Source organism: Hyperolius riggenbachi, chromosome 10, assembly GCF_040937935.1.
Source record: "Hyperolius riggenbachi isolate aHypRig1 chromosome 10, aHypRig1.pri, whole genome shotgun sequence".
NCBI classification, from domain to species: Eukaryota; Metazoa; Chordata; class Amphibia; order Anura; family Hyperoliidae; genus Hyperolius; species Hyperolius riggenbachi.
The window spans coordinates 281,723,023-281,751,007 of NC_090655.1; the positions used below are offsets into that span (position 1 = coordinate 281,723,023).

Consider the following 27,985-nt stretch of genomic DNA (forward strand, 5'->3'; position numbering starts at 1 on the left):
TAGCATAGAGGACATTCTGTACATCCCCTATCTTTCAAACTAAGCGGATAGACAGTCCCTGCTTTAATGACAGCAGACTTAGACGTGACTGGAGAGATGAGGATTCTGGAAGTGTCACATGACCTTACCTTCAGTCTCTCCATACAGAGTCTCCCTTCTGTAAAGTCTGGTGACCATTGCAGTGCCCCCACCTCACCCCCTGATATCTGAGAGACACGAGAAGCCCACAACATCCTCACTGATCTGCTCACGGGGTGAGTTGAGCATTAGCAGGAATTATGGGACAGTATCCAGTGACAGCTAGTGATTTGTATGGTGGTGACTGTATCATTCTGTGTGGCAGGTTCCTATAAGGAGGCTCATTGTCTCATCTATTTCTCCATGGAGGAGGGGCAGTATATAGAAGGACACCAGGACCTCTACAAGGACGCCATGATGGAGAATCAGCCGACCCTCACATCACCGGGTAAGAGGAGACTTTCGTTATCGGTACAGGAGAGAGCAGTACTTGGGGTCTGTCTAGATACAGCCGCCCCTCCCCCCCACCCATCCTCTGATAAACACATGCAGGCTCTCACAACAAAGAGTACATCCTTAAGGAAAGAGTGTCAACGTTCTGATTAAAGTGTGAATGTTTTGTGTGGCCACCATTATTCTCCAGCACTGCCTCTCTTGGGCATGGGGGTCACTAGAGCGTCACAGGTGCCACTGGAATCCTCTTCCCCTCCTCCATGATGAAGCTGGGGGATGTTAGAGACCTTGCGCTTCTCCACCTTCCACTTGTGGATGCCCCGCAGGTGCACAATAGGGTTTAGGTCTGGAGACACGCTTGGCCAGTCCAGCACCTCTACACTTTAGTTTCTTTAGCCAGGCAGTGATCATCTTCGAGGTGTGTTTGGGGTCATTACCATGCTGGAATACTGCCCTGCAGCCCAGTGTCTGAAGGAAGAGGATCATGCTCTGCTTCAGTGTGTCACAGTACATGTTGGCATTCATGGCTCCCTTAATGAACTTAGCTCCCCAGTGCCAGCAGTACTCATGCAGCCCCAACCCATGACCCTCTCACCACCATGCTTCACTGTAGGCAAGACACGCTTGTCGTTGTACTCCTCACCTGATTGCCATCACACACGTTTGACACCATCTGAACCAAATACATTTATCTTGGTCTCATCAGACCGCAGGAGGTTCCAGTGATCCATGTCCTTAGTCTGCTGGTCTTCAGCAAACTGTTTGCAGGCTTTCTTGTGCATCATCTTTAGAAGAAGATTTATTCTGGGGCAACAGCCACACAGACTGATTTAATGGAGTTATAGCCTAGGCCATCTTTATTTAGAGCAGGGATTCTTCTATTAGCTCCTCAGAGAGTTCTCTGACCTGAGGAGCCATGCTGAGCTTCCAGTGACCAGTATGAGAGAGTGTGAGAGGGATAGCACCAAATGGGAACAATCTTGATTTTTTTTTTATTTAGAGGTGTATTAACTTTTGTTGCATGAAAAGATGTAATAAAATCTTTGTCCACCTAGATCCCCCATCATCTGATAAACACATAGAGACAATGTATTCAGTCAGTGTGTGTGTTTCCTACAGATGTATCCAGTAACAGAAACCCACCAGAGAGATGTACAGGTCCTCTTTATTCCCAGGATTGCCCACCTAGATCCCCCATCATCTGATAAACACATAGAGACAATGTATTCAGTCAGTGTGTGTGTTTCCTACAGATGTATCCAGTAACCGTAACCTACCAGAGAGATGTACAGGTCCTCTTTATTCCCAGGATTGCCCACCTAGATCCCCCATCATCTGATAAACACATAGAGACAATATATTCAGTCAGTGTGTGTGTTTCCTACAGATGTATCCAGTAACAGAAACCCACCAGAGAGACATACAGGTACTCTTTATTCCCAGGATTGTCCACCTAGATCTTCCATCATCTGATAATCACATAGAGACAATGTATTCAGTCAGTGTGTGTGTTTCCTGCAGATGTATTCAGTAACAGAAACCCACCAGAGAGATGTACAGGTCCTCTTTATTCCCGGGATTGTCCACCTAGATCCCCCATCATCTGATAATCACATAGAGACAATGTATTCAGTCAGTGTGTGTGTTTCCTACAGATGTATTCAGTAACGGAAACCCACCAGAGAGGTGTACAGGTCCTCTTTATTCCCGGGATTGTCCACCTAGATCCCCCATCATCTGATAAACTCATAGAGACAATGTATTCAGTCAGTGTGTGTGTTTCCTACAGATGTATCCAGTAACAGAAACCCCCCAGAGAGATGTACAGGTCCTCTTTATTCCCAGGATTGTCCACCTAGATCTCCCATCATCTGATAAACACATAGAGACAATGTATTCAGTCAGTGTGTGTGTGTGTTTCCTACAGATGTATCCAGTAACATGAACCCATCAGAGAGATGTACAGGTCCTCTTTATTCCAAGGATTGTCCACAGGAAGGTCACCCCACGCCCCACCATTATCAGGTAGGTGGGACTGAGGGTTACCAGACACTGCAAACTGTTTGACTTTTTACCTTCTGCACATTCTGTTATCTGTGTTTAACTTTCAAATTATCTCTCATTTTGTGAACTTAGGACGGAGAACTGATACATGTAAGTGTTGTGGTTAAAGAAGAAGAAGAAGAGACATATGTGAGGAGTGATCAGCAGTGTATGGAGGAGGGTGACAGGATGAGGACAATTAAAGAGGAAGAAGAAGAGACATATGTGAGGAGTGATCAGCAGTCTATGGCGGAGGGTGACATGATGAGGGCAAGTAAAGAGGAAGAAGAAGAGACATATGTGAGGAGTGATCAGCAGTCTATGGAGGAGGGTGTCATGATGGTGACAATTAAAGAGGAGGAAGAAGAGAAGTATGTGAGGAGTGATCAGCAGTCTATGGAGGAGGGTGACATGATGAGGACATGTAAAGAGGAGGACAATGTTACAGAGGGCAGAACAGGTGAGTAATCGGCAGAAATATAGAGTTAAGCAGCCCATACACTCAGCCGATTTTCTGGCCGACCGATCGATCCCGATCGATCAATCGATTGCAAATCGGTTGGCCAATCGACCGATCGATGGCCGATTTCGATCGATTTCGATGGATTTCCATCGAACTTGCAGGGTGGAAAATTTAGGTCGATCTGATGAGATTGCTTATCAGTTTGCATTGGCCTTAATGGAAATCTGATGGCAAAAAAATGCCATCAGATCGAATTTCAATAGATTTCAAACTGAAATCTATTGGAATTCTATCCTGGTAAAAAATGTTCTAAAAACGCATCAGATAGATCATCAGATGCATTTCTTATCTATCTGCTGCCAATCTGACGAGTGTATGGGCACCTTTAATGTGTATGTTTATTGCTGGTGTGGCTGTCAGAGATGGCCCGAACAGTTCTCTGGTGTACAGTTCCTGGTGAACAAGGGCTTTTTGCCGATCACATTTAACAAGAATTATTTTGTAAAAATCCGGCGTTCGAATAGTTTTTAAGAAAACATTTTTAAAGTTCTTGTTCTGAGTGTAGGAAATGTTTTAATGGCTGCCGACTTAAGCAGTTAATACCAAAGCCCCAGAATATGTTAAGAAGGACAGTGCGACAAGAGGAAACACATTTTTTATAAAGACTTTATAGTATTTGAGAAAATCAATGTTAGAGTAAAAAAGTAGCAAAGTTACTGCAGTAAAATGACAGATAATATATTAACATTTATATAAATTATTTATTTTTATTGTTTTATATATGTTCAGAGTGAGGGGAAATATAAAAAAATGACATGGGTTCCCCCCTCACGAGCCTCTGTAAGGGCCTGTTTCCACTACACGCAGATTCTGCATGCAGAAAACTGACTCTAATGAATGTCTATGGGCCTGTTTCCACTGAACGCGATTTTTCTGATGCAGATTTCCCATAGGCATTCATTGGAGTCAGTTTTCTGCATGCAGAATCTGCGTGTAGTGGAAACAGGCCCTAACCCCTTGTCTCCCATGCAGGCTGGGATAGCCAGAATGCAGAGCCCCGGCCGCATGGGGCTTCACACAATGAGCTATACCGGCCGCATGGTCCATGGAGCCCTTATCTAGGGCTGTGTGAAGTTGCCCCCCTACAATGAGCACAAATAAAAATGTTAGTGTGTTTGGTTAGTGCTACGTTTGTGCCCATTTGTGCCGCAAAAATAAAGATTTGTGCTGCTTTTGTTTTGAAGTTAATAGCAATTATTTTTTTCCAGTCTATGACATCACCCAGCCCCCCTACAACAGCGCACAAACACCAAAGTGGTATAGTTGGTTAGTGCTGGGTTTGTGCCCGTTTGTGCTGTAAAAATCACCGCTCTATTGGTTATCGTTTTTGAGATATTAAAGGTTTTTTTAAAGGTCAAAAGTTCACCCAGTTTCATTCACACAGCATTCATTCACTTCACTATTGAGATGTTTCTGGTATATTTAATGTACAGGTAGTCCCCGGTTAACAAATGATAGGGATAGGTTTGTTCTTAACCTGAATCTGTTCTGAAGTTGAAACTCTGTGCAATCTCTGTCCCCTTTGCCTCCTATGTGCCCCCCTTTGCCTCCAGTGTCCCCCTCTGCGCCTCTCTGTCTCCCTCTGTGTCTGTTTGTCACTTTGTCACCTTCAGTGCCTTTGTTCTCCCTCTGTGCCCCTCTAATTTCCCCCATCTGTGCCTCTTTATGTCCTCGCCTATGTTTGTACCTCCTCTGTGCCTCTGTTTGTACCCCCTATGCCTCTGTACCTCCGTTTGTACTCCCTGTCCCTCTGTGCCTCCGTTTGTACCCCCTCTGTCCCTCCATTTGTACCCCCTGTGCCTCTGTGTATACCTCCTGTTCCTCTGTACCCCCTGTGCCACTGTACCTCCTGTCCCTCTGTGCCTCCGTATGTACCCCCTGTGCCTCTGTATCCCCTCTGTGCCTCTGTATCCCCTCTGTGCCTCTGTATCCCCTCTGTGCCTCTGTTTGTACCCCCTCTGTGCCTCTGTATCCCCTCTGTGCCTCCGTTTGTACCCCCTGTCCCTCTGTGCCTCCGTTTGTACCCCCTCTTTGCCTCCATTTGTACCCCCTGTCCCTCTGTGCCTCTGTGTGTACCTCCTGTTCCTCTGTATCCCCCCTGTGCCTCTTTTTGTACCCCCTCTGTGCCTCTTTTTGTACCCCCTCTGTGCCTCTTTTTGTACCCCCTCTGTGCCTCTTTTTGTACCCCCTCTGTGCCTCTTTTTGTACCCCCTCTGTGCCTCCGTTTGTACCCCCTCTGTGCCTCCGTTTGTACCCCCTCTGTGCCTCCGTTTGTACCCCCTCTGTGCCTCCGTTTGTACCCCCTCTGCGCCTCTGTACCCCCTCTGCGCCTCCGTTTGTACCCCTCTGTGCCTCTGTACCCCCTCTGTGCTTCCATGTGTACCCCATGTGCCTCTTTACTTCCTGTGTGCCATAGGCAGAAAACCAGCATTAGCCCTACTGCTCAATAATTACTCAACTCTTATAACTTCTTAAAAAAAAGTGGGATCAGCGCATCACCAGACCGCCCCCGAATGGCCCCAGCTCAGATATGCGCTGAGCCCCCCCAGAAACTGCAAACGCACCTTGAACCCAAACAGAGGCTCTGCATATACACCAAAGGAAAACTATTAGGTGGGAGCAGCTGACCAGAAATAAATCAATCAAACATAGCAAAGAAATGAACAGCGCTACTTAAAAACAGATAAGTGCTTACCTGCAAAAAAGTGCACACCCCACTCATGGGATTCACTCCCACTTAATAGTTTTCCTTTGGTGTATATGCAGAGCCTCTGTTTGGGTTCAAGGTGCGTTTGCAGTTTCTGGGGGGGCTCAGCGCATCTCTGAGCTGGGGCCATTCAGAGGCGGCCTGGTGATGCGCTGATCCCACTTTTTTTGAGCAATTCTCAATTTTACTGGTAGCGCGCCCAGGCTATGCATATGCATAGGTAGAATTTAGTTAGTGTTAGGTCCCCTCCCATGGAGGAAAGACTTCTTCGGCAGTGGGAGGGACAAGTACCTAACAAATTGCAAATTGTTAGTGAAACTAACATCCTCCAAGTGGTAGACAGGTCATGTGTATGCTCATTGTGTATTTGAATCCCATATAACTGCTTGATCCCTGAGTGCAGGCTGTGGCAAAGAGGGTCAACTTCTCTGTATTGCTGTATCACCCCCTGTGCCTCTGTATCCCCTTTATTATTATTATTTCGTATTTATATAGTGCCATCTTCCGCAGCGCTGTACAGAGAATATAGTGTTGTCACTAACTGTCCCTCAGAGGAGCTCACAATCTAATCCCTACTAGAGTCCTATGTATATATCATGTAGTGTATGTATTGTAGTCTAGGGCCAATTTAGAGGGATGCCAATTAGCTTATCTGTATATTTTTGGGATGTGGGAGGAAAACTGGAGTGCCTGGAGGAAACCCACGCAGACACTCCTTGCAGATGTTGACCTGGCTGGGATTCGAACCGGGGACCCAGCACTGCAAGGCGAGAGCACTAACCACTACGCCACCCCCTGTGCCTCTCTTTATACCCGCTCTTTGCCTCAGTTTGTACCCCCTGTGCCTCTGTACCTACGTTCAGTGTCCGACTGGGAGCTAGAAAAGCTGAAGAAATGCCCTTGCTGACCAAGCAGCAGTAATCAGGTGTTGCTGCTCACAGTGAGGACTTGCTGCAGGTTTCTATTGGGAATGATAACTCAGGGTTACTGCTGCTTGGCCAGCAGGTGGATTTCTTCAGTTTTTCCAGCTCCCAGTCTGACACTGAATGTAGGTACAGAGGCACAGGGGGTACAAACTGAGGCACAGGGTGTACAAATAGAGGCACGGGGGGGGGGGGGGTACAAGCAGAGGCACAGAGGGAGTACAGAAGCGCAGGGGGTACACATGGAGGCACAGAGGGGGTACAAGAAGAGGCACAGGGGGTGGCATAGTGGTTAGCGCTCTCGCCTTGCATCGCTGGGTCCCCGGTCCGAATCCCAACCAGGTAAACATCTGCACGGTGTTTCTATGCTCTCCCCGTGTCTGTGTGGGTTTCCTCCAGGCACTCCGGTTTCCTCCCACATCACAAAAATATACAGATAAGCTAATTGGCTTCCCTCTAAATTGGCCCTAGACTACAATTCATACACTATAAGATACATACATAGGACTCTAGTAGGGATTAGATTGTGAGCTCCTCCGAGGGACAGTTAGTGACAACACTATATACTCTGTACAGCACTGCGGAAGATGGCACTTTATAAATACTAAGTAATAATAATAAAGGGGGTACAGAGGCACAGGGGGTGATACAGCGATACAGAGAAGTTGACCCTCTTTGCCACAGCCGGCACTCAGGGATCAAGCAGTTATGTTTTGAGTTAAGTAATTATTGAGCAGTAGGGCTAATGCTGGTTTTCTACCTATGGCACACAGGGAGCAAAGAGCCACATGGGGTACAAACGGAGGCACAGAGGGGGTACAAGCACAGGCACAGGGGGTACAACCGGAGGCGCAGGGGGTACAAACAAAGGGACAGGGGGTACAGTGGCACAGGGGGTACAGAGGCACAGGTGGTACAAACAGAGGGACAGGGGGTACAAGTGGAGGCACAGAGGGGGTACAAGCACAGGCACAGGGGGTACAAACAGAGGCACAGAGGGGATACAGAGACACGGGGTACAAACGGAGGCACAGAGGGATGGTGGGTACAGTGGCACAGGGGGTACAGAGGCACAGGGGGTACAAACAGAGGCACAGAGGAGGTACAAACAGAGACGAGGACATAGAGAGGCACAGATGGGGGACATAGAGTGGCACAGAGGGAGAACAAAGGCACTGAAGGTGACAAATAGGCACAGAGGGAGACAGAGGCGCAGAAAGGGACACTGGAGGCAAAGGGGACAGAGATGGCACAGAGTTTTGACCTAAGAACAGATTCAGGTTAAGAACGAACCTACAGTCCCTATCTCATTTGTTAACCGGGGACTACCTGTACATTAAATAGACCAGAAACATCTCAATAGTGAAGTGAATGAATGCTGTGTGAATGAAACTGGGTGAACTTCTGACCTTTATAAAAACCTTTAATATCTCAAAAGCGATAACAGAGCAGTGATTTTTGCAGCACAAACGGGCACAAACCCAGCGCTAATCAACCATACCATTTTTGTGTCCGTGCGCTGTTGTAGGGGGGGCTGGGTGAACTTTTGACCTTTATAAAAACCTTTAATATCTCAAAAACGATAACAGATAGAGCAGTGATTTTTGCAGCACAAACGGGCACAAACCCAGCGCTAACCAACTATACCACTTTGGTGTTTGTGCGCTGTTGTAGGGGGGCTGGGTGATGTCATAGACTGGAAAAAAATAATTTCTATTAACTTCAAAACAAAAGCAGCACAAATCTTTATTTTTGCGGCACAAATGGGCACAAACGTAGCACTAACCAAACACACTAACATTTTGATTTGTGCTGATTGTAGGGGGGCCAACTTCACACAGCCTTCCATGTAGTATGAGTGCCATTCTCTAACAGTCTATTCTATTGAGCTGAGCTTCCCATCAGAAAAAAATCTTTGCAAGATGCTGCACACACAGATGGGGTCCACATTGAAAAGATCAGTATCTGCAAAAGATCTGTTCCTGCAAAAGATAGTCTATGATATCTGCAGATTCTCATACACACCTTGTTTAACAGACATTCATCTGCAGATCCATCCTGGTAGATCTAATCTGCAGATTAATGTCTGTTAAACAAGGTGTGTATGAGGATCTGCAGATATCATAGACTATCTTTTGCAGGAACGGATCTTTTGCAGATACTGATCTTTGGAATGTGTACAGCATCTTTGTGTGCAGCATCTTGCAAAGATTTTATCTGATGGGGAGTGCAGCTCCATAGAATAGACTGTGTAGGTGTGGCTCTCATACTACATGGAAGGGGGTAAAATTGGTCTGTGATCTTGCCTTTTCCAAATACTTTTATCTCAAGTGTGTAGGTGGCCTTAGTGTTACCAGCCTGTAATAATCTGATAATGGTCACTGTACATTACTGTACACAGATTGGTCACAGTAGGGGTGACTTAGTGTTACCAGCCTGTAATAAGCTGATAATGGTCACTGTACATTACTGTACACAGGTTGCTCACAGTAGTGGTCACTTAGTGTTACTGGCCTTTAATAAGCTGATAATGGACACTGTACATTACTGTACACAGATTGGTCACAGTAGGGGGTGACTTAGTGTTACCAGCCTGTAATAAGCTGATAATGGTCACTGTACATTACTGTACACAGGTTGCTCACAGTAGGGGTGACTTAGTGTTACTGGCCTGTAATAAGCTGATAATGGACACTGTACATTACTGTACACAGATTGGTCACAGTAGGGGTGACTTAGTGTTACTGGCCTGTAATAAGCTGATAATGGTCACTGTACATTACTGTACACAGATTGGTTACAGTAGTGGTGACTTAGTGTTTCTGGCCTGTAATAAGCTGATAATGGTCACTGTACATTACTGTACACAGATTGGTCACAGTAGGGATGACTTAGTGTTACCGGCCTGTAATAAGCTGATAATGGTCACTGTACATTACTGTACACAGATTGGCCACAGTAGGGGTGACTTAGTGTTTCTGGCCTGTAATAAGCTGATAATGGTCACTGCACATTACTGTACACAGATTGGTCACAGTAGGGGTGACTTAGTGTTACTGGCCTGTAATAAGCTGATAATGGTCACTGTACATTACTGTACACAGATTGGTCACAGTAGGGGTGACTTACTGCTACTGGCCTGTAATATGCTGATAATGGTCACTGTACATTACTGTACACAGGTTGCTCACAGTAGGGGTGACTTAGTGTTACCAGCCTGTAATAATCTGATAATGGTCACTGTACATTACTGTACACAGATTGGTCACAGTAGGGGTGACTTACTGTTACTGGCCTGTAATAAGCTGATAATGGTCACTGTACATTACTGTACACAGATTGGTCACAGTAGGGCGTGACTTAGTGTTACCAGCCTGTAATAAGCTGATAATGGTCACTGTACATTACTGTACACAGATTGGTCACAGTAGGGGTGACTTACTGTTACTGGCCTGTAATAAGCTGATAATGGTCACTGTACATTACTGTACACAGGTTGCTCACAGTAGGGGTGACTTAGTGTTACCGGCCTGTAATAATCTGATAATGGTCACTGTACATTACTGTACACAGATTGGTCACAGTAGGGGTGACTTACTGTTACTGGCCTGTAATAAGCTGATAATGGTCACTGTACATTACTGTACACAGGTTGCTCACAGTAGGGGTGACTTAGTGTTACCAGCCTGTAATAATCTGATAATGGTCACTGTACATTACTGTACACAGATTGGTCACAGTAGGGGTGACTTACTGTTACTGGCCTGTAATAAGCTGATAATGGTCACTGTACATTACTGTACACAGGTTGCTCACAGTAGGGGTGACTTAGTGTTACCGGCCTGTAATAATCTGATAATGGTCACTGTACATTACTGTACACAGATTGGTCACAGTAGGGGTGACTTACTGTTACTGGCCTGTAATAAGCTGATAATGGTCACTGTACATTACTGTACACAGGTTGCTCACAGTAGGGGTGACTTAGTGTTACCGGCCTGTAATAATCTGATAATGATCACTGTACATTACTGTACACAGATTAGTCACAGTAGGGGTGACTTACTGTTACTGGCCTGTAATAAGCTGATAATGGTCACTGTACATTACTGTACACAGGTTGCTCACAGTAGGGGTGACTTAGTGTTACCGGCCTGTAATAATCTGATAATGGTCACTGTACACAGATTGGTCACAGTAGGGGTGACTTACTGTTACTGGCCTGTAATAAGCTGATAATGGTCACTGTACATTACTGTACACAGGTTGCTCACAGTAGGGGTGACTTAGTGTTACCGGCCTGTAATAAGCTGATAATGGTCACTGTACATTATTGTACACAGATTGGTCACAGTAGGGGTGACTTAGTGTTACCGGCCTGTAATAAGCTGATAATGGTCACTGTACATTACTGTACACAGATTGGTCACAGTAAGGGTGACTTAGTGTTACCGGCCTGTAATAAGCTGATAATGGTCACTGTACATTACTGTACACAGATTGGTCACAGTAAGGGTGACTTAGTGTTAACGGCCTGTAATAAGCTGATAATGGTCACTGTACATTACTGTACACAGATTGGTCACAGTAAGGGTGACTTAGTGTTACCGGCCTGTAATAAGCTGATAATGGTCACTGTACATTACTGTACACAGATTGGTCACAGTAGGGGTGACTTAGTGTTACTGGCCTGTAATAAGCTGATAATGGTCACTGTACATTACTGTACACAGATTGGTCACAGTAGGGGTGACTTAGTGTTACTGGCCTGTAATAAGCTGATAATGGTCACTGTACATTACTGTACACAGATTGGTCACAGTAGGGGTGACTTAGTGTTACTGGCCTTGTAATAAGCCGATAATGGTCACTATACATTGTATTAAATATTTGTTGGTTGCTATTGGCAATAACACTACACCTTCGTTCGGCACCATATCACAGGAAGTGTGATAACTTGACACTCATCACAGCACACAGCATAGGAGATAGAACTTCGTAGACGTCAAAAGTTCAAGAGTTTATTTGTAAAACAAATATACAGATGTGTTCAGTAGCAATATCTTGTTACAGGTTAATCTTGGCAAAGCAAAATGGTCTGTAGAATATTATGCGTTCCTTGCATACTTGATCTATCTCTAATAGCTAGATCAGGCTTCTCTTTGTTGCATCTATGCTAATTGCATTTAGCCTATGTACAGCATACAGATAATGTAGAATGAAAGTAGAAACAGGAGTGAATAAAGTCATCAGTCAGAAGTAGTCTCTCGGGAGCCCATGTTGGCTCTTCTTATACTGACCTCTAAAGAGTTAAATGTGACATCACCTGAGCAGGGACAGATCGATAACTCATCGCCTGCTATTGGCTGACAAGAACCCTTGATATCATGACAAGTACAGTCTTTACTGCACATGCCCTGGGAAATTCCATTTTCCAGTGACCTGTCCTTTCTTCTGAGAAGAACATTTGTTTAATGCACTTGGCTATTGTTTACCTTTAGGAAATATGAAAACACTCGATGTTTACAGAAAAGACTGCCTCTATGTCTGTACATAGTAGCTGATGGCCTTGTGCAGTCCGAATCACAGTGTCCTTCAGTGCTCCTCGAAATGCTCCTTAAAGGGAGACTCTGCAAATCAAGTCCTTTAACTAACCTCAGTTAAAGTAACTGAGGCCTAGAAATTAAAGCATATCATACTTCAATTCTAACATACATTACTGTACACAGATTGGTCACAGTAGGGATGACTTAGTGTTACTGGCCTGTAATAAGCTGATAATGGTCACTGTACATTACTGTACACAGATTGGTCACAGCAGGGATGACTTAGTGTTACTGGCCTGTAATAAGCTAATAATGGTCACTGTACATTACTGTACACAGATTAGTCACAGTAGGGGTGACTTAGTGTTACCGGCCAGTAATAAGCTGATAATGGTCACTGTACATTACTGTACACAGATTGGTCACAGTAGGGGTGACTTAGTGTTACCGGCCTGTAATAAGCTGATAATGGTCACTGTACATTACTGTACACAGATTGGTCACAGTAGGGATGACTTAGTGTTACCGGCCAGTAATAAGCTGATAATGGTCACTGTACATTACTGTACACAGATTGGTCACAGTAGGGGTGACTTAGTGTTACTGGCCTGTAATAAGCTGATAATGGTCACTGTACATTACTGTACACAGATTGGTCACAGTAGGGGTGACTTAGTGTTACCGGCCAGTAATAAGCTGATTGGTCACAGTAGGGGTGACTTAGTGTTACCGGCCTGTAATAAGCTGATAATGGACACTGTACATTACTGTACACAGATTGGTCACAGTAGGGGTGACTTAGTGTTACCGGCCTGTAATAAGCTGATAATGGACACTGTACATTACTGTACACAGATTGGTCACAGTAGGGGGTGACTTAGTGTTGCTGGCCTGTAATAAGCTGATAATGGTCACTGTACATTACTGTACACAGATTGGTCACAGTAGGGGTGACTTAGTGTTACCAGCCTGTAATAAGCTGATAATGGTCACTGTACATTACTGTACACATATTGGTCACAGTTGGGGGTGACTTAGGGTTACTGGCCTGTAATAAGCTGATAATGGTCACTGTACATTACTGTACACAGAATGGGGGGGGGGGGGGTAGGAGGGTGACAAAGTGCTACTGGCCAAACAAGAGAGAGATAAAGGGACATTACAAGGGACATATGAGTGACACGAGGAAACAATGGTAATAAGAATGTGTAAGTGACTCCACATTGTATTGCAAACAAAGAACAAGCTGGCCCTTTAAGAACCGCTCCACAACTAAATAAGTCAAATCAAAAATAGCCTTTATTAGTATAATATTACAGGAATAAAAACGTATTAAAAATAAGAACACCTGGATGGCAAAGCCTCAATGAATCCAATAATATTAAGCTCCATATAAAATATATCTAATACAGTATGACAGGTAATACGTCCAAAGGGACAAACACATCTCCTGCCCTGGGGATCAAGGTAGAGATGAATGAGGGGCAGTGCTAGAGGTAGGAGAGTTTCTGCAGAACAAGGGACCGTGCACACTAAGGAGGTGGATGTAACGATTGCGGGTATATTTCCGTGGTCGGCGCACCAGATGCGCGCTGACACTGCGGAAATCCTCCACAAACGTGTAATTTGGAGGACCCAGGTTAGGTGCAATGCACCTGTAGAGGGCAATTCCCACCGGCAGATGGAGCTGTGGAGTGCAGACGAGCACTGCCTCTGCACTGCCACAGATGCCAGATGGGAATTGTACGAGCAGGATCAAGCAGGGCTGGATAGCCCTCAAAGAGAAATAGCACAGGGACAGACAGAATGTGTGTTCACCAATCTAGTCGCCCCCCAGCGACGGTGAACACACATCAACGGAAAGAAAGCGTGAATGCAATCGCAAGAATGGCGATTGCCAACAGACACCAGACTGAGAAGGACAGAGCACGAGAGTAGCAAAGGCACAGCAAACAAGAATCAGAACAATACAGAAAATAACAAACGCTAACTAAACACGAACACTGCACTCATTCGCAACAGCGAACGCATTTAAGCACGATCACCGCGCGTTAGGCGGCCAGTGATAAGCGTGCCACCCTAACTAACCAATGACACACAAACACAAAATAGAGAACGCGAACGCTTGCTAAACAGTTAACCTCACCGAGCCTACAGCAAGCGTTCGTAGCAGACAAGACAAGGAGAAGCAGTAGCCAGCAGCAACCGCAGCTCTGGCTTACACTCCCAGACAGAACACGGAAGGAACTACCGCTAGAGCGGATGCGATCCAGACAGACAAACAGATGGGGCTACCAGTAGCAACCGCTGCTCTGGCTAGCACCCCCAAGGCAGAATACAGAAGGAGGCACTGCCACTACCACTAGGGCAAGTGCGATCCAAGCAGATGGAGCAGCCAGTAGCAACCGCAGCTCTGGCCTACACTCCCAGACAGACAGAACGATTACCTGTCGACCACCGCTGGCGACAAGACAATCGAGACAGAGAGACAGAACAAGGCAAAACAGATAATACAATCCGACTGATAATCTTTACCAAACAGGCAAGGGTGACACTCTAGGAGTGTTTAGCAGTAACAAACCATCATGACCAGCAAAGGATTCTGGGAGCACATGGCTTTTATACTGCAGGCCTTCAAAGGAGGCAGCTAGGCAATTTGCATGACAAGTGTATGCAAATTCCTCAGCAAAACAACTCTGAAACCTGCAAAGCGAAGACAGGTCTCTTTTCCAGAGACCTGCAGCATTCAGAGCTAAGGAATGAACAAACAGCTGTCTGCCCGTGCAGACAGCTGAGCAGATCATTACAGTGGAAAAGAAAGTGCCAATAGAGGAGTAGCGGACCGGACACTGCCGGAAGAGGAGAATCGCCCAAAGTGGAGAGGAAAAGAATGGCACTGCAGTGATATAATCAGGGAGGTAGAACCGCCACAACAATTGTGTAAGTGCGCGCTTACCGGTAAGGAGATGAGAGAGGAGCGCGAGCCACCAGTGTGAACACCAAGGTGCTGACTGCTTTCCATGTATGGCCAATGCTGTAGCTGTAGGGAGGGTCAGTGACATGCAAATAACGCTGACTTGTATGCTAATTATATGTAAAGTTATGCAGCTGCTGCATTTGGTTTGTTTCTAATCTGCATAAACTTTGCATCAACTTCGTATTATCAGCAGCTCACTGACCCTCCCAAATGATAATTGCTCCTCCCCCCAGAATTCTCTAACAGGAAGTGATGATGTTTCTCTATTTGCAGGGCGGAGTCCCGGCATCAGGAACCTCTCAGAGACTCGTCTCTCTGTATCCACAATGGATGATGATGTCACTGGACAAGAGTCTCCTGCAGATATCCTGGTGACCCCAAATATTCCCCCAGACTCTCCTCACCTGTCTAACCCTGAGGGGCCTCATACCCAGCTCAGCTCTCCCCCTGCTGGAGGGTCTCATTCCTGTTCCACGTGTGGGAAATGTTTTGTATGGAAGTCAAGTATTAGCAGACATAAGAGATCTCACACTGGTGAGAAACCCTATTCATGTGCTGAGTGTGGGAAATGTTTTGTTCAGAGATCACAGCTTATCAGTCATGAGAGATCTCACACTGGTGAGAAACCCTATTCATGTGCTGAGTGTGGGAAATGTTTTGTTCAGAAATCCCAGCTTGTCAGTCATGAGAGATCTCACACTGGTGAGAAGCCCTATTCATGTGCCGAGTGTGGGAAATGTTTTGTACTTAAATCACATCTTGTCCAACATGAGAGATATCATACTGGTCAGAAGCCCTATGCATGTGCTGAGTGTGGGAAATGTTTTGTACAAAAATCACATCTTGTCCAACATACTAAATTTCACACTGGTGAGAAGCCCTATCCATGTGCTGAGTGTGGGAAATGTTTTAGGCAAAAAGAACATCTTGTCACACATGAGAGATCTCACACTGGTGAGAAGCCCTATTCATGTGCTGAGTGTGGGAAATGTTTTGCACGTAAATCACATCTTGCCCTACATTATACATCTCACACGAGTGAGAAACCATATTCATGTGCTGAGTGTGGGAAATGTTTTGGGCATAAATCACAGCTTGCCACACATGAGAGATCTCACACTGGTGAGAAGCCCTATTCATGTGCTGAGTGTGGGAAATGTTTTGTACGTAAATCACATCTTGCCAGACATGAGAGATCTCACACAATGTGTTAAGTGCTCTTTTCTAATCTTTCATTTATGCTAGATGCACATGGCAGCGTATTGCATAGAATTCTGCGGACTCTCTCATGCTGCTCAGTGCATTGCTGTGTAAAGTCCCTGAGCTGAGGTGACATGATGAGATAAACACTGCTGGTACATGTAGTACATAAAATGTAGGTGAATTTTCATGTTTCACAGATAGACCCAGGAAGCATCACTATGCGGGATTCTGGCACAAGCTAGTGCAGCGTGTGATAATATGCAGCTCACTGTCAGTCGTCACTGTGACTGGCTCCTCCAGGCATCTCCTGATTTCTCTACAGAATTTTATGGGTAACGTTACGGATTTATATTGTTACGCCCTCACAGAGGAAGACTGGCAGCTATATTACCTGATAATACTATAAATATGACAGCAGCAAATCATGAGGTATTATAAGTCAGATGTATTCCCAGGACATATTATACTCCAGCACAAATAATGCAGATACACCCCAATGTCTCAGTGCTGCTCCCCAAATGTAAATTAGGAGATGATTGGATACAGGTGTTTGGGCTGGAGGTGAGATACAGGAATTCTGGGGTGGAGAGGGGGACAGGTTATTGTTATATGTGTTACAGTCACATGCTATAGACACCCCAATGCCTCGGTGCTGCACCCCAAATGTAAATTAGGAGATGATTGGATACAGGTGTTTGGGCTGGAGGTGAGATACAGGAATTCTGGGGTGGAGAGGGGGACAGGTTATTGTTATGTGTTACAATCACTGCTATAGACACCCCAATGCCTCAGTGCTGCACCCCAAATGTAAATTAGGAGATTATTGGATACAGGTGTTTGGGCTGGAGGTGAGATACAGGAATTCTGGGGTGGAGAGGGGGACAGGTTATTGTTATGTGTTACAATCACTGCTATAGACACCCCAATGCCTCAGTGCTGCACCCCAAATGTAAATTAGGAGATGATTGGATACAGGTGTTTGGGCTGGAGGTGAGATACAGGAATTCTGGGGTGGAGAGGGAGACAGGTTATTGTTATGTGTTACAATCACTGCTATAGACAAATGTGGGAAGCTGTTGCTGGAAATGATTCTGTGTTATGTAACAAAATAAATCCTATTGGAATGAAAATCTGATGCATCTCCAAGTGTGTCTTGTGTGATTACAACATACATAAATCATTGTCTGCACTTTTGCTGATATCTTCTGGTGACAGAGCTTTCCTTGAGGCCAATGTCGAGGAGGTGGAGCTTTGGGGCATCATTAATAATCTACAAAATACACAACCCCCCGGCATTGATGGCCTAAACGCTGCATTGTACACACAGCATAAGAAGGTTCTGGTCCCACACTTATTGCTGATGTAGAACTATGTGCTGGAATAGGAGGCACTGCCCTATCCATGCAACAGACCGAGTGCCCAAACTGCAACCCAAAGCCCACTTATTTATCACACAGTGACAACACAGCAATTTAAACACTGAGGTCTGAGATTAGAGGAAACCACTCCTACATTAGACAATATCTTGGATGATGCAAGCTTGCCAGAGGTTCCTGTATCCACAACCACAAGATATCAGGGCAATGGTCTGTAGTCCTCAGCGCTCACTGACAATGACCTGCAGCCATCTCCTGCACAATATACTGACTAGTGGTCGCCAACACAGTCCTGGGTCCATGAACACACAACCCGGTACATCAACAAGCCTTAAAGTGACTCTGAAGCGATTTTAAAAAATATGATACCTTAGAAGAGGAAAGGCTCTGAGTCCTATAGAGCCTCTCTGCTCCTCGTTCTCCTGCAGGCTTCTCCATTTAAATCCTCCGCTGCGAGAGACCTTGGAAGTGCTCTCAAAGAGGGGCAGCTCTATACTGTGCATGTTCGAGAGAGCAGGCTAGTGCATGTGTGAGTGTGAGAGAGAGAGCGTTTTAGTGCACGTGTCAGTGTGTGAGAGAGAGCATGCTAGTGCATGTGTGAGTGTGTGGGATAGAGCATGCTAGTGCATGTGTGTGTGTAAGAGAGAGCTTGTTAGTGCACGTGTCAGTGTGTGAGAGAAAGCATGCTAGTGCATGTGTGAGTGTGTGAGAGAGAGCGTGCTAGTGCATGTGTGAGTGTGTGAGAGAGCGTGCTAGTGCATGTGTGTGTGTGGGAGAGAGCATGCTAGTGCATGTGCGAGTGGGTGGGAGAGAGCGTGCTAGTGCATGTGCGAGTGTGTGAGAGAGAGAGTGCTAGTTCATGTGCGAGTGTGTGGGAGAGAGCGTGCAAGTGCATGTGCGAGTGTGTGGGAGAGAGCGTGCTAGTGCATGTGCGAGTGTGAGAGAGAGAGAGTGCTAGTGCATGTGCGAGTGTGTGGGAGAGAGTGTACTAGTGCATGTGTGAGTGTGTGAGAGAGAGAGTGCTAGTGCATGTGCGAGTGTGTGAGAGAGAGTGTACTAGTGCATGTGGGAGTGTGTGGGAGAGAGCATGCTAGTGCATGTGGGAGTGTGTGGGAGAGAGCGTGCTAGTGCATGTGCGAGTGTGTGGGAGAGAGCGTGCTAGTGCATGTGCGAGTGTGTGGGAGAGAGTTACTAGTGCATGTGCGAGTGTGTGGGAGAGAGCGTGCTAGTGCATGTGTGAGTGTGTGTGAGAGAGAGCGTACTAGTGCATGTGCGAGTGTGTGGGAGAGAGTTACTAGTGCATGTGCGAGTGTGTGGGAGAGAGCGTGCTAGTGCATGTGTCAGCGTGTGAGAGAGAGAGCATGCTAGTGCATGTGCGAGTGTGAGAGAGAGAACGTGCTACTGCATGTGTGAGTGTGTGATAGAGAGAGCGTGCTAGTGCATGTGTGAGCGTGTTAGAGAGAGAGAACGTGCTAGTGCATGTGCGAGTGTGTGGGAGAGTGTACTAGTGCATGTGCGAGTGTAGAGCGAGCGTTCCAGTGCGAGTGTGTGAGAGAGAGCGTGCTAGTGCATGTGCGAGTGTGTGATAGAGCATGCTAGTGCATGTGCATGTGTGAGCGTTAGAGAGAGAGAGCGAGCGTGCTAGTGCATGTGAGAGTGTGTACCTATGTAGTAGGAGTAAGCAGAGTTCTTCCACCAATACGCAGTACGATGTGCCTGGTTGGTCCCAACAGCACTCAGGACCAGTCAGTAAAGTTGAAGGGTGAAGACCGGTACCATTGATCTGAATAAGCTCTTTTATTCTTTGGAAGGCACACAGCATAAATGCGATGTTTCGGAGCAGCGCTCCTTTATTAAGCTCTGCTGCATGCAGACTGACAAGTTACACAGAATTTTCCATTTATATAGCCCAGAGAGGGGCAGCAAACAGCCGACCTGATGGGGAACTGAAGCTGCTATTACCCCATTGGTTAGTGTCTCCAGAGACACACCCTCATCCTGCATCACCAGTTTAACTGTGGATATACTGCATGGCATTGAACCAGACTGTTGACATCACAGTCCCACCCACCAGGCCACTAGAAGCGGGGGACCTGGTGGGGAACTGCGAGATGAGGGGTAAGGGGGAGTGGAAACCATGTCCACTCCACCCCCTACAGTCTGGCGACCAATGCGGAGGAAGTCAGAAATCCGCCCAACCAACCTTGGAAAACGGACGGAAAACAAACGGAAATACACCCTACACCTCAGAAAATGGTCGGAAATCCGAGAGCCTCTCTACCTCCATACCACATCAGGGAGGAATAGAGGCTGTGAAATATGTTTTGGAAACTGCTTCAGATTTCTCATGTTCACAAGTTGAATTTCCATGTGCATAATTGGAGATTGTACTTGGCTGCAATTATTTTCGATTCGAGGGGGAAAGCGATGGGGTTGAATGTGGCCCCATCCTACACTAATATTTTCATGGGCGTGTACGAGGAGATGTATGTTTACACCAATAAACTTTTTTTTAAAAGCACACGCTCCATTGGTATAGATACATAGATGATATTTTTTGCATGTGGGCGGGGCCACCTTCGGCCCTTGAGTCCCTTGTCAGCTGCTTGTTGGAAGAATGTGGGCATATTAGACTCACTGTTCATACTTCTAAAACTGAAATTAGTTTTTTGGACACAGTGGTTAGATTAGCAGAAGGTAAATTGAAGCCGACGGATGTTAACTCCCTCAGAGGCGGCCTTGGGGGGGTTGTGCAAGTGGGGCGATCGCCCCAGGCCCCGTACCTGAAAGTAATGCCCACTGCACTCGTTCTTCCTGGTCGGCTCATGCTCAGGTGCTGACCCAGCTGCGCACGCATCCTTGATTGCATGCCCACAGACGAGAGTGCCCTGCGTATTGACATCACCATTTACGTCATGCACATAGCACTCCCGGCCATGGGTGTGCAAAATACCATTGACCACTGTGAGTCTGCGACAATCTACCTCTCACAGGACTCAGGAGCATCATATTTTGGAATTTGCTAAACAGGTAAAGATTCTACAATACCACCAATAGAATCAGAGTCAGCCAGCAAAGTCAGGCCAACAAGCACAACACATATCACCCTGCCCCTGTTTATTGGTTAGCTTAGTGGCCTTTAACAAACTTAATTATTTATAAACAATAATAAGGCGTACTGCATTAGAAGTGGACAAGCCCGTGAGCATGGTGGTATGGTAGATGGCCTACACTTATGGCTCTAGGCCCCGCATATGACACTCTCCCCAGGCCTCACATACTCTTAAGGCCATCTCTGACTCCCTGCTACAATATGGGAGTTTTCACCCAGAAGCCACTAAGTGAGCTGTTTCCATTAGCCAATTGCAAAGAGTGCAGACGGTAGTGACGGATGAGAGATGCAGAGAGGAGAGGATGAGAGAGATGCAGACTAAATTCAGACAGCGAGGGTATCCAGAGGAGATCTTAGATAAAGCCATGCAGAGAACTCAACAAAAAGAGGAGATTTACTTCATCAAGATCCAATATGACTAATAGGATTCCACTAGTGACTACTTACAATGCCCAAAGCAATCAGATTGCTAAAATAGGCAAAAAAACATTGGCATAATTGTCTGCCAGTTTTCCTGATATTCAGGAATTTCAAAACCCTCCACTATTGTCCTATAGAAGAGCTCCTAACCTTAGGGACAGACTAGTTCATGCTGATATGGGAAAGGTCTCACAGTAGGCGTAGGGGCACATATCCATGTATGAATTGTGTTCACTGTCATGCAGTGATTAAGGGTGATGAGATAGTCCATCCCTACAGGGCTACCAAATTAAGATCAAAGGATGTTTCACTTGCGATTCGACTTAAGTCATTTATGCCTTCAGATGTCACTGTGGACTATTATATGTTGGACAAACAACCCAAAAAATGAAGGTGAGACTCTCTTCCCATAAGCATGCAATTAGGGAGGAATTAGTTGATCAGGCTGTCCCCTTTTCATTTTAAACAGGCCAATCATACTGTCAGTCAATTGCTCTTTCAAATTATTGAACAGGTTCTACCTTTGAGGAGGGGGGAGAACTCTTAACCACTTGAGGACCGTGGGCTTTACCCCCCTTAAGGACCAGGCACTTTTTTTCCATTCAGACCACTGCAGCTTTCACGGTTTATTGCTCGCTCATACAACTTACCACCTAAATGGATTTTGGCTCCTTTTCTTGTCCCTAATAAAGCTTTCTTTTGGTGCTATTTGATTGCTGCTGCGATTTTTACTTTTTATTATATTCATCAAAAAGGACATGAATTTTGTCACAAAAATGATTTTTTTAACTTTCTGTGCTGACATTTTTCAAATAAAGTAAAATTTCTGTATACATGCAGCACGAAAAATGTGGACAAACATGTTTTTGATTAAAAAAAACCCCATTCAGCCTATATTTATTGGTTTGGGTAAAAGTTATAGCGTTTACAAACTATGGTGCAAAAAGTGAATTTTCCCATTTTGAAGCATCTCTGACTTTTCTGAGCACCTGTCATGTTTCATGAGGTGCTAATATTCCAGGATAGTATAAATACCTCCCAAATGACCCCATTTTGGAAAGAAGACATCCCAAAGTATTCACTGAGAGGCATAGTGAGTTCGTAGAAGATATTATTTTTTTGTCACAAGTAAGCGGAAAATGACACTTTGTGACAAAAAAAAAAGTTTCCATTTCTTCTAACTTGCGACAAAAAAAAATGAAATCTGCCACGGACTCACCATGCCCCTCTCTGAATACCTTGAAGTGTCTACTTTCCAAAATGGGGTCATTTGTGGGGTGTGTTTACTGTCCTCGCATTTTGGGGGTGCTAATTTGTAAGCACCCCTGTAAAGCCTAAAGGTGCTCATTGGACTTTGGGCCCCTTAGCGCAGTTAAGGTGCAAAAAAGTGCCACACATGTGGTGTCGCCGTACTCGGGAGAAGTAGTATAATGTGTTTTGGGGTGTATTTTTACACATACCCATGCTGGGTGGGAGAAATAGCTCTGTAAATGACAATCTTTTGATTTTTTTACACACAATTGTCCATTTACAGAGTTATTTCTCCCACCCAGCATGGGTATGTGTAAAAATACACCCCAAAACACATTGTACTACTTCTCCCGAGTACGGCGATACCACATGTGAGGCACTTTTTTGCACCCTAACTGCGCTAAGGGGCCCAAAGTCCAAAGAGTACCTTTAGGATTTCACAGGTTATTTTTGTTTCAAGACTACTCCTCACGGTTTAGGGCCCCTAAAATGCCAGGGCAGTATAGGAACCCCACTAATGACCCCATTTTAGAAAGAAGACACCCCAAGGTATTCCGTTAGGAGTATGGTGAGTTCATAGAAGATTTTATTTTTTTGTCACAAGTTAGCGGAAATTGATTTTAATTGTTTTTTTTTCACAAAGTGTCATTTTCCGCTAACTTGTGACAAAAAATAAAATCTTCTATGAACTCACCATACTCCTAACGGAATACCTTTGGGTGTCTTCTTTCTAGAATGGGGTCATTTGTGGGGTTCCTATACTGTCCTGGCATTTTAGGGGCCCTAAACCGTGAGGAGTAGTCTTGAAACCAAATGTCGCAAAATGACCTGTGAAATCCTAAAGGTACTCATTGGACTTTGGGCCCCTTAGCGTACTTGGGGTGTAAAAAAGTGCCACACATGTGGTACCGCCGTAGTCAGGAGAAGTAGTATAATGTGTTTTGGGGTATATTTTTCAGGGCTGTGGAGTCGGAGTCGGGGTCGTGGAGTCGGGCAATTTTGGGTGCCTGGAGTCGGAGTCGTGAAAAAATGCACCGACTCCGACTCCTAATGAATTTGTAACTGTAATTAAAATAGAAAATATGATAAAATGTTCTATTTCTCAGATAATAGTCATTAAAAATAATGTATATATACAGTAATAGCTGTGCTTAGTCCACAAAAATGAAATAAACCAATCAAAATTAGTTACTTGTGCTGCTTCAATAAAGCAGGGGAGTATTTTTAAGGTCAGATATACATATCTGATTGTGACTGTATATATGATGTGTACACAGGAATCTCTTATATATACTAAATAACATCTATGCTGTAAGAATAAAGCCTGATGTGTAGCTGTGTCACTAATAGAGATGGTCAATGAGATGGAAATAATTCTGCATTGATGGTGATTTATGCAAATGCTTTGCTGATGAAATCAAATAATTTGATATGTTGTTAAAATTTGGTTTGGTGACTACAAATTAAAGGGTACCTGAGACAGATGAAAAGTAAAGTGTTATACATACCTGGGGCTTCCTCCAGCCCCCTTCAGGCTAATCAGTCCCTCGCTGTCCTCCACCACTGGGATCTTCTGCTATGAGTCCTGGTAATTCAGCCAGTCAGCGCTGTCCGGCCGCATGCCGCTCCCACAGCCAGGAACATTCTGCACCTGCGCAATAGTGCTGCACAGGTGTAGTATGCTCCTGGCGGCGGAGTGTGTGCATGCGCACTACGCCCGACTGGCTCAAGTACCTGGACTCGTAGCAGAAGATCCAGGTGGTGGAGGAGGACAACGAGGGACTGATTATCCTGAAGGGGGCTGGAGGAAGCCCCAGGTATGTATAAAACTTTAATTTCATCTGTCTCAGGTTTACTTTGTTACACAGTAGTACTATACTCTACATATGCACTCCCCACAGAGCTGCAGGGAATCCACTGAGAATGCTGTGCACATTGAACACAGAGGGGTTGATTGTCACCCATAAACCTTGTTCAGATTGTGCATGAAGAATGTGTAATAGAGGAAGAATCTCCTCATTCTCCTGCAGAGTACCTGCACATCATTCTTACATGTACCCACACTTACATTGCCTGATAGATGTTCTTTGTTCCGGTTTGTACCTTTTACAAGTACTCTTACCAAGGACTAGTTTTAGTCTAAAGGGAATAAATATAGTAGTCTACATATCCTTCTCACTTCAGTTGTCTTGTAAAATTCCTAAGCGTTGGCAGTTAAGAGACGAATTTCATGTTACATACTTTTAATCAACAAAATTGTAATATGCAAATTAGAGGAGTCGGAGTCGAGGAGTCGGAGTCGGTGGAATCCTAAACTAAGGAGTCGGAGTCGGTGGATTTTTGGACCGACTCCACAGCCCTATTTTTACACATACCCATGCTGGGTGGGAGAAATATCTCTGTAAATGACAATTGTTTGATTTTTTTTACACACAATTGTCCATTTACAGAGAGATTTCTCCCACCCAGCATGGGTATGTGTAAAAATACACCCCAAAACACATTATACTACTTTTCCTGAGTACGGTGGTACCACATGTGTGACACTTTTTTGCAGCCTAGGTGCGCTAAGGGGCCCAACGTCCTATTCACAGGTCATTTTGAGGCATTTGTTTTCTAGACTACTCCTCACGGTTTAGGGCCCCTAAAATGCCAGGGCAGTATAGGAACCCCACAAGTGACCCCATTTTAGAAAGAAGACACCCCAAGGTATTCTGTTAGGTGTATGGCGAGTTCATAGAAGATTTTATTTTTTGTCACAAGTTAGTGAAAAATGACGCTTTGTGAAAAAAAAACAATAAAAATCAATTTCTGCTAACTTTTGACAAAAAATAAAATCTTCTATGAACTCGTCATACACCTAACAGAATACCTTGGGGTGTCTTTTTTCTAAAATGGGGTCACTTGTGGGGTTCCTATACCGCCCTGGCATTTTACGGGCCCAAAACCGTGAGTAGTCTGGAAACCAAATGTCTCAAAATAAGCATCTGCAAATTTTGATGACAGGTGGTCTATGAGGGGGCGAACTTTGTGGAACCGGTCATAAGCAGGGTGGCCTTTTAGATGACAGGTTGTATTGGGCCTGATCTGATGGATAGGAGTGCTAGGGGGGTGACAGGAGGTGATTGATGGGTGTCTCAGGGGGTGATTAGAGGGGAAAATAGATGCACTCAATGCACTGGGGAGGTGATCGGAAGGGGGTCTGAGGGGGATCTGAGGGTTTGGCCGAGTGATCAGGAGCCCACACGGGGCAAATTAGGGCCTGATCTGATGGGTAGGTGTGCTAGAGGGTGACAGGAGGTGATTGATGGGTGTCTCAAGGTGTGATTAGAGGGGGGAATAGATGCAAGCAATGCACTGGCGAGGTGATCAGGGCTGGGGTCTGAGGGTGCTCTGAGGGTGTGGGCGGGTGATTGAGTGCCCTAGGGGCAGATAGGGGTCTAATCTGATAGGTAGCAGAGACAGGGGGTGCTTGATGGGTAATTAGTGGGTGTTTAGGGTAGAGAACAGATGTAAACAATGCACTTGGGAGGTGATCTGACGTCGGATCTGCGGGCGATCTATTGGTGTGGGTGGGTGATCAGATTGCCCGCAAGGGGCAGGTTAGAAGCTGATTGATGGGTGGCAGTGACAGGGGGTGATTGATGGGTGGCAGTGACAGGGGGTGATTGATGGGTGATTGACAGGTGATCAGTGGGTTATTACAGGGAAGAACAGATGTAAATATTGCACTGGCGAATTGATAAGGGGGGTCTGAGGGCAATCTGAGCATGTAGGCGGGTGATTGGGTGCCCGCAAGGGGCAGATTAGGGTCTGATCTGATGGGTAACAGTGACAGGTGGTGATAGGGGGTGATTGATGGGTAATTAGTGGGTGTTTAGGGTAGAGAACAGATGTAAACACTGCACTTGGGAGGTGATCTGACGTCGGATCTGCGGGCGATCTATTGGTGTGGGTGGGTGATCAGATTGCCCGCAAGGGGCAGGTTAGGGGCTGATTGATGGGTGGCAGTGACAGGGGGTGATTGATGGGTGGCAGTGACAGGGGGTGATTGATGGGTGATTGACAGGTGATCAGTGGGTTATTACAGGGAAGAACAGATGTAAATATTGCACTGGCGAATTGATAAGGGGGGGGGTCTGAGGGCAATCTGAGCGTGTAGGCAGGTGATTGGGTGCCCGCAAGGGGCAGATTAGGGTCTGATCTGATGGGTAACAGTGACAGGTGGTGATAGGGGGTGATTGATGGGTGATTGACGGGTAATTAGTGGGTGTTTAGTGTAGAGAACAGATGTAAACACTGCACTTGGGAGGTGATCTGACGTCGGATCTGCGGGCGATCTATTGGTGTGGGTGGGTGATCAGATTGCCCGCAAGGGGCAGGTTAGGGGCTGATTGATGGGTTGCAGTGACAGGGGGTGATTGATGGGTGATTGACAGGTGATCAGGAGGATAGATGCATACAGTACACGGGGGGGGGGGGGGGGTTTCTGGGGAGAATCTGAGGGGTGGGGGTGGGTGATCAGGAGGGAGCAGGGGGGTAGTTTAGGGACTAAAAAAAAAAAAAAAGCGTTGACAGATAGTGACAGGGAGTGATTGATGGGTGATTAGGGGGGTGATTGGGTGCAAACAGGGGTCTGGGGGGTGGGCAGGTGGGGGGGGTCTGAGGGGTGCTGTGGGGGATCAGGGGGCAGGGGGGGGGGGAAATCAGTGTGCTTGGGTGCAGACTAGGGTGGCTGCAGCCTGCCCTGGTGGTCCCTCGGACACTGGGACCACCAGGGCAGGAGGCAGCCTGTATAATACACTGTGTATACATTACAAAGTGTATTATACACTTTGTATGCGGCGATCCGGGTGCTAGTAACCCGCCGGCGCTTCAAAAATGACGCGAGCGCGCCGCCCATGCCCCTACAAGGACCGCCGCCATTTGTCTATACGGCGGTCCTTGCGGGGTCCACTTCCCGGCCACCAATTGTATATACGGCGGTCGGGAAGTGGTTAAGTCGAAGACGCCATGTGCGGTGAGGAGAATTAGAGACCAGCTTCGGAAATGTAAGTAAATAATGTGTTTTTCATATATGTAGCGGGATGTGTACGTTTTTTCAACCTTGAAAATCCTTACGATTTTCATGTCTAACAAATTGTCTCTCCTATTGGGTATGTAACTCACAATTTTAAAAACAATCTCACATTCTTTTTTAGTGGATCGGTCTCAGGCACGCAGGTGGGCCTGTTCCGCCTCTGCTCCTCCCTCTTCCCGCAATGTTGTGGACCCCACTCAGGAGGATCCTGCTGCTGCCCCCTCCCCTGCAGATGATGAGGCTGGACCCAGCACCAGCCAAAGGCCCCGGAGCAGGCAGCGTGGGCGAAGGCGCTCCCGGAGCCGATCTGTGGCATGTAAGTATTTTTTAACAAAGTTGCAACATTAATCAGA

General features: G+C 45.9%; 1 protein-coding gene across 1 annotated transcript in view; it reads left to right on the top strand.

The window, feature by feature from the left end:
* LOC137537252 (uncharacterized) overlaps positions 1-27,985 on the top strand; it is a 1,269,057-nt gene continuing 1,241,072 nt past the window's right edge. Inside the window, exons 1-6 of the mRNA XM_068259342.1 lie at positions 1-254; positions 344-466; positions 2,399-2,496; positions 2,608-2,974; positions 15,464-16,397; positions 27,834-27,948. Of these exons, the coding sequence (XP_068115443.1) occupies positions 382-466; positions 2,399-2,496; positions 2,608-2,974; positions 15,464-16,397; positions 27,834-27,948 (1,599 nt within the window). The 5' untranslated portion in view covers positions 1-254; positions 344-381. The remainder of the gene's footprint in view (positions 255-343; positions 467-2,398; positions 2,497-2,607; positions 2,975-15,463; positions 16,398-27,833; positions 27,949-27,985) is intronic.